The sequence below is a fragment of the Aythya marila genome (genome assembly GCF_965140915.1).
Source record: "Aythya marila genome assembly, chromosome: 20".
Classification (NCBI taxonomy): domain Eukaryota; kingdom Metazoa; phylum Chordata; class Aves; order Anseriformes; family Anatidae; genus Aythya; species Aythya marila.
The window spans coordinates 7,360,803-7,366,913 of NC_139061.1; the positions used below are offsets into that span (position 1 = coordinate 7,360,803).

Below are 6,111 nucleotides of genomic sequence, written 5' to 3' on the forward strand. Positions count from 1 at the left end.
TTCCCAGTGCTGGTGTTGTCAAAACTGAAGGCTGCCTGAGATTCTTGTGTCTGCCTGTGCATCAAAAGATTCCCTCTGGAACGGAGGCCACTCATTCTTTTCAGCCTTTCATGTAAAACAATTCAACAGTACTGCTAGCGTATCTTCTTTCTCCGTCAGACAAGGAAATATTCTACTACTTCAGTGCTCACAGGTGCATAGCAACCAATAGAGCAAACCCCCACCCCCATCCATCCATCCATCCATCCATCCATCCAGGTGAAGATTAGCCTGCAATGCCTGATTCTGTGGGGATACTGTGCATGTTAAAACTATAGTGTGGAAAAAAAAGAATGCCCTAGCTAATGCATTACCTCTTCATTCTGAACTGATGTCAGGAGTCAAGACCTAAATTTGACTCAGGAAATGGCTGCTCCCAGTTAACTTGCCTGTAAAGGCAGCCCACGTCCCTGCAGATCATAGTCCAGTTGTTCAGCAGGCACTCAAACCCTGGGAACCTTGTCAATCCACAAGTCTACAAGTGAGTTAAGGAGAAGGAAAGTGTATGCAATACTAAGAACTGATCCCATGCCACCACAAAGTCTGCATGACATCAGCTGAAGCCATAATTCATCTGTTTCCTCTGATAAGTATAGTTTATGCTGGCAGCCTTCTGTTGTCATTCCAGGCTCTGCACTGTCCCCTTGTTAACTGTCTGATAGCCAGGTTGTTTGCTCCCCTCTGTGCTTTTCATGTTTCAGGGCACGCTGACACAAACATAATATAAGAAAGGGGGCTGTAATAGGACATGAAAAAGAAGGAAAACCTCTTCATTGGCATGTGGGTGTTCCTCAGTGTAGAACCTGGGGATGGATTAAATAGTCAGTCTGAGGGAGGTCCAGGGCACACTCTTCATGCATCTGGAGCAACACGCTTTGGGAATAAAACCAGATATTGTAGGGAGATGTCTTTAAACCATCTCATTTCACTTGAATATACATAGGAGTTTTTCTTTGAGAAATAAACACTTTTCTCCCTCTCTAAGCTTCAAAATGGCTGTTCTTTTCCTGGATGCAGCTAAATGTCCCTTTTCTCTCTGACAGACGTGTGACTATGCTCTACGTAAAATGATTACTACAGATAATACAGGACAAAAAGAAATTCATACTTCTGCTGTTCTTTTCCTCAGAAAAGAAAACCTTTTAAGGTAGGCTCTGGAACCTGCAATCTAGCCAGTTACCTCTGCTCCTAGATTCTAGTCTGCATGATGTACATTGTGTAAAGCCCATTGTAATGCAACCCTACAAGACTATCTGTAGTTGTCTCACTGTTGAGGCTTCTGTTGTAGATGCTGATGTGATACTGAATTATGAAGGGGTAAGGTGAATTTTCTCTTTAATTTTAGGCCTGCGAAAACTTAACTTCCAACTTAATGCTTACCAGATGAGCTGCCAAGCAAGCTCTGAAGCTCTGCATCTGTTGCGAAGGGTTTGCAGGATCAGAGCCTGTAGTGAAGCATTTTGCTCTTTACAGTAATCTGTCTTTCTTTCTTTTTTTTTTTTTTTTTTCCTGGCTACGTATCTCATTTCCTTCAACTATCTGTTTCCTTCAACTGCCAAGATCCTCACAGACTTTTCTTTTAAGTATATCATCCTTGTTGTCAAAGTTGGTTGAATAGTAATTTGCTGTTCCAGCACTTTTTTTTTTCTTTTTATAAAAATGTGTAGAACAAATGTCAACATGGTTATAATGGGAATCTGTTTTTAAAGCAAGAATACAAACTAGTGTGGGTCTGTTAAATTCTTATGATGTTCAGCAATTGCCTTGGGTAAGCAATATTGTGTTCCAAAACACTATTTTCTCCTTTCTGTAAGTGGTTTGAATGATACTGAAATATGTTCATGTTTCAGTTCAAGGAATAAACAATGACTGTAATGTAATACCTTTGTTTTAACAACACGAGATGAATGGTCTTTAACTAAAATATGCTAAATAAAGTACCAAAAGAGACTGGAATGGTAAAAGTTAGGATATTTTTCTCTCTTTACTCTCATTTCAGAGATTACCTATTTAAGTGCATAGACACTTCAGAAGTCGTTTGCACTTCTGTCTGTGGAGAGTACCACATCGCAGTACCTCTCCGTGACCTATCGAGACAAGCTTTTGGGTTATTTGATATCAGCATCGGACACCACCAGAAATTACCTCCTCATGAATATAAAGACCTGCAGAAAATGTTGAAGATGGCCCAAGCTGCCTGCTGTGAGATACTGAAGATACCTTCAGAGGAAACAAAACCAACCTATGTACTAGGTATTGTGCACACAGAGCCAAGATACCTTTTTAGGAGTAGAAATAGGAATGTCAGTAAAACCACATCTGAAGTATCGTTCATACAAGTATAGAAAGACAAATACAAAGCTTTGGTACACATGAACTACTCATGAGCAACTCTACGTGCTGAGCAGAGTACAGTTAAACAGAATGTTCAGATTTTGGCTCTGGTTCACTGGATACTTTTGTGCCCAAGTCCCACTAAAATCAAAGGTGCTTTGTTGCCTTCAGGGATCTATCACATTCTACACAGAACTGCCCCACCTAAGGTTAAGAGGGTTTTAGTGTCAAAGTTCCAGAATTAAGTGCGTGCCTGGACCCTTCACCTGGATCCTAACCGAGGCAAGCACAGTGCCAAAGCTGCTGCTAAGTCAGGGTGCCCATGTCAGGTCCCCAGGCCAGGGTGCAATCTTGATACCATTTGTGTTTTCTGTTTGTCTGGACTCTGGAACCAGAACGAGCCACTATCACCCCCAGAGGAGGTTATGTTAATTACTCCCTCAGTGGCTCCAGTTCCCCCAGGAGCATAGTAACATTTATGGCATCTATCTAATCCCCTTAGGATGGTCAGCGGTCTCAACATACCACACTTACATTACAGCAAATTTTGTCTCTTTCTCAGGCACATATCCATTTTGAAATATTTCATCGGATACTTGGGCTGTATGCAAATTAATCACTTAGTCAAGGAGAAAAAAAAGTTAATCAGATAGAGTGCAGAGCCTTTCGGTCAGTAAAATAAGTCTTGAGTATCACATGTTTCTGATCAACTTCTTGAAAGGTTGGTTTTTGATTCCAGAGGCAGAACACATGAATTCGAGGCATGCAGGAATTCTTTTCCACCGGTTCATGCTGCAGGACCTACGTGAGTGTGTCCAGAAACTCGGTGCTGAGAGCTTTGCTGAAATAAAGGGCTATGAAGAACCACCAGCTCTAATACATAACATAGTTAAGGCTGTGCTGTTGCTTTTCAATCCAAACTGGAAGGGCTCAGAGAAGATTGAGAGCTGGAGTCAGTGTATACTGGTGAGCCTTTTTTTTTTTTCTGTTACTCTTTCACTACGAAGATACAGTGATATTTGCCAAGGGTGAATTGGTAGTGAAATAATTCCATGCACATTACACAAAAGGGGCTGTCCAGTTTAATAAACCAGGTTTGTTTTTAAGAGAACAGGAAACGGATAAGTGGGCACTGGAGATATGTTCATGTAAAAGCAATGACCAGGCAGAACTATTTAAAAATCACATTGTAAATACAGTTGCAGATGTGGAAACGTAACAGAATTGGATGGTTGAATTTGAAGTGATTACAGTCAGTAAGACAGTGATAGGGAGATGTTACATACAGTAAGTGTCCATATACTGACTAAATGCAAAATGAAGAGTATGATTTGTAATTATTTTTAAAACATTGGAAGGATATCCTCCAAATCAAGAATATCTGAAAGACTGTGTGCTCCTTTGTTTCTCAGGTATTCACTCACTTTCCTGTATTTTTACTTTTCAGTTTCTCCATCCTTGCAGACATCTTCCTTTCAATTTCCACTTTTTTACTTATCATTTCTAGATTTCCTATATACTTGAGTTACCCTTCTTTAGTTCTGTAACTCGCTCTCAGATTTTCACTGCCATCTGACTCTGTTCTCTGCATTGCAGAATCTTGATGACAATTTGATTCAGGAGATTTATTGCTTTGATCCAACTGCTCCATCTGTGCAAGTTCAAGGAGAGCTGCTGCTGGACTGTATTGGTGGTAAATACTGTAAAGTAACTGTGAGATTACCAGACACAGCTCAGTAATGAAACTCTGTCAGTTGCAACGTTCAGCTGCATGCTTTTAAAATCCTTACTTCTGAAACTAACTGTGATTTCCCAGTATATTAAACAGCAGATAAGGGGGCCTAAAGATCTGCAGTCTTTTTTGGTCAATAAAAGTCAACCTGTTAAATTTATTATCAAAATTCACCGCCTTAAGAAAAGGGGAGCAAATCAGCTTTGAAATCTACCAGAACAGGTGGTCTCATTGTGAACCTGCAGGTAACAAGCTAAGAATGATGGTTTTGTTTGGCAAGTATCCTGTTCTGTGTACCGGAGCAGTCAAGAGGCTCTTACTACTTGTAACATCTCTGCAGGAGAAATGACTGCTGTTCTTGTGGACGTCTTTCGCTTGATTTAATGCCAGACTGAGGCCTGTTAAAATCAAGCATGGACGAGACTTACTAATTTAGCTGGGGATACTGTTCAGCCTACTGATGAACAGTGAACACCTAATACAGTCAGCGTTTCTTTTTGTGTGTGTTCCTCATATATATTAAACTAATACGGGAGACAATGAAGCAGGCCTAGAGCATCCAGTCCTACTTCACTAAGAACCTTGATTTAACTAGAAAGGGTACAGCTTTGGCAAACAACTGTTGTGTGCTACAAAAGACTTGTTTCCCAGATGGAACTTACTGTGAGACAGTAGTGTGAGATCAGCAGTGTGAATACCGGTATGACTCACAGTTATAGGAATTCCTTTTAAATGAATATCACTGTTCACACATGGTGTATGTTGGACAACATTCTATATGCATGCCCTGTAAAATGGAACAAAGCAGTAATAACCCATGCTCTACTCACAGAGCAACCTTTGGAGGTATGACACTAGGGTGACCTCTGATAGCATATAATAAAGGAGTTTCAATGGATAATTACTCTAAAATCAAATATGAGCTTGGGAAAACAAAACAAAGCAAAAATACTTTTCTCACTACATTTTTAATTATCAAATGTTTAGTATTAAATAGAGCACTTCATACAACAGGGGACCTACCACAATGTGAAATAAATTATAATAAAAATTAAGCATTCATGTGCTTAACTGTTCACTATCATAATGCACCATTTCAAAGCATCAGAATTTTCTAGGGTAGAATTATTGGACTTGGGGAAAACTCTGCTGATGGGATGATCTTCTCTGTGCAGCCCTTAGCAACACTGGTCGCAGTTTTGACTTGGCCTGTTGCAGTTACAGCTCTTCTTTGTTTCAGGTGTACCCAGAGCAGAGCTGTGGAAGCAGGGCTCAGTTCCATCCGAGTACCTGTACAACTGGGTGCACACCTGCTTGGCACTGATGGAGATGACAAAGAGCCTACAGAATAAAGAAGTTCCAGATTTCACCAGCAAAGTCTAGCGTGCCTTCAGCTGAAACACTGGTTCCTCATCTAACCCTAGTGGTTCTGGTATTTGACATCTTTTATTTAATAAACTGGTGCTTTATATTTTGGTGTTATAATGGTCTGTTGTGTGTTATTAAGAAAAATAAAAGCATTAAAGGAGACAATTTTATTGTTATAAGTATATATAGTAAATTTAAAAGCTTATTTAACCTTTTATTTTTTTTATTTTATTATTTTTTTAATTAATTAATTCCAATGAGAAAGAAAGAAGCAGGGAAGAGTTTACGTCTACCAAGCTACAGTGCTCATAAATGATAGAGCAAAAGTTTTTAAGACTCACTGTCCTTAAAGTACTTTTTAGAAATAATTTTAACTAAAGGTTGTTAATCAGCACTTTTTTACAGTTACTTCTACATGTGTTATGGAAAAGCCCCACAATTTTAATATATAAAGGGAAAAAACTGCCTGAGATTACAGCAAACTTGACTGTCTGCCGCAAGATTTCATCTTTGCAATAACGTTTCTTACAGCAGAACCGGCTTCTTTAATAAAATTTGATAAAATTGGGGGAAATTAAACTCCTCTTTCTTCACTCGGCCACAGGCAACGCCGCCAGGGGACCGGTGCCGTCCCCCCC

At 39.7% G+C, this 6,111-nt stretch overlaps 1 protein-coding gene across 1 annotated transcript in view; it reads left to right on the forward strand.

Moving 5' to 3' along the window:
* Positions 1 to 5,736, forward strand: part of EFCAB5 (EF-hand calcium binding domain 5) — a gene marked incomplete at its 5' end in the record, with an annotated part of 30,951 nt that extends 25,215 nt beyond the window's left edge. Inside the window, 5 exon segments of the mRNA XM_082776597.1 lie at positions 1,083 to 1,186; positions 2,039 to 2,292; positions 3,113 to 3,339; positions 3,970 to 4,066; positions 5,346 to 5,736. Coding sequence (XP_082632723.1) covers positions 1,083 to 1,186; positions 2,039 to 2,292; positions 3,113 to 3,339; positions 3,970 to 4,066; positions 5,346 to 5,488 — 825 coding nt within the window. The 3' untranslated portion in view covers positions 5,489 to 5,736.
* Positions 5,737 to 6,111: the final 375 nt, after the last annotated feature.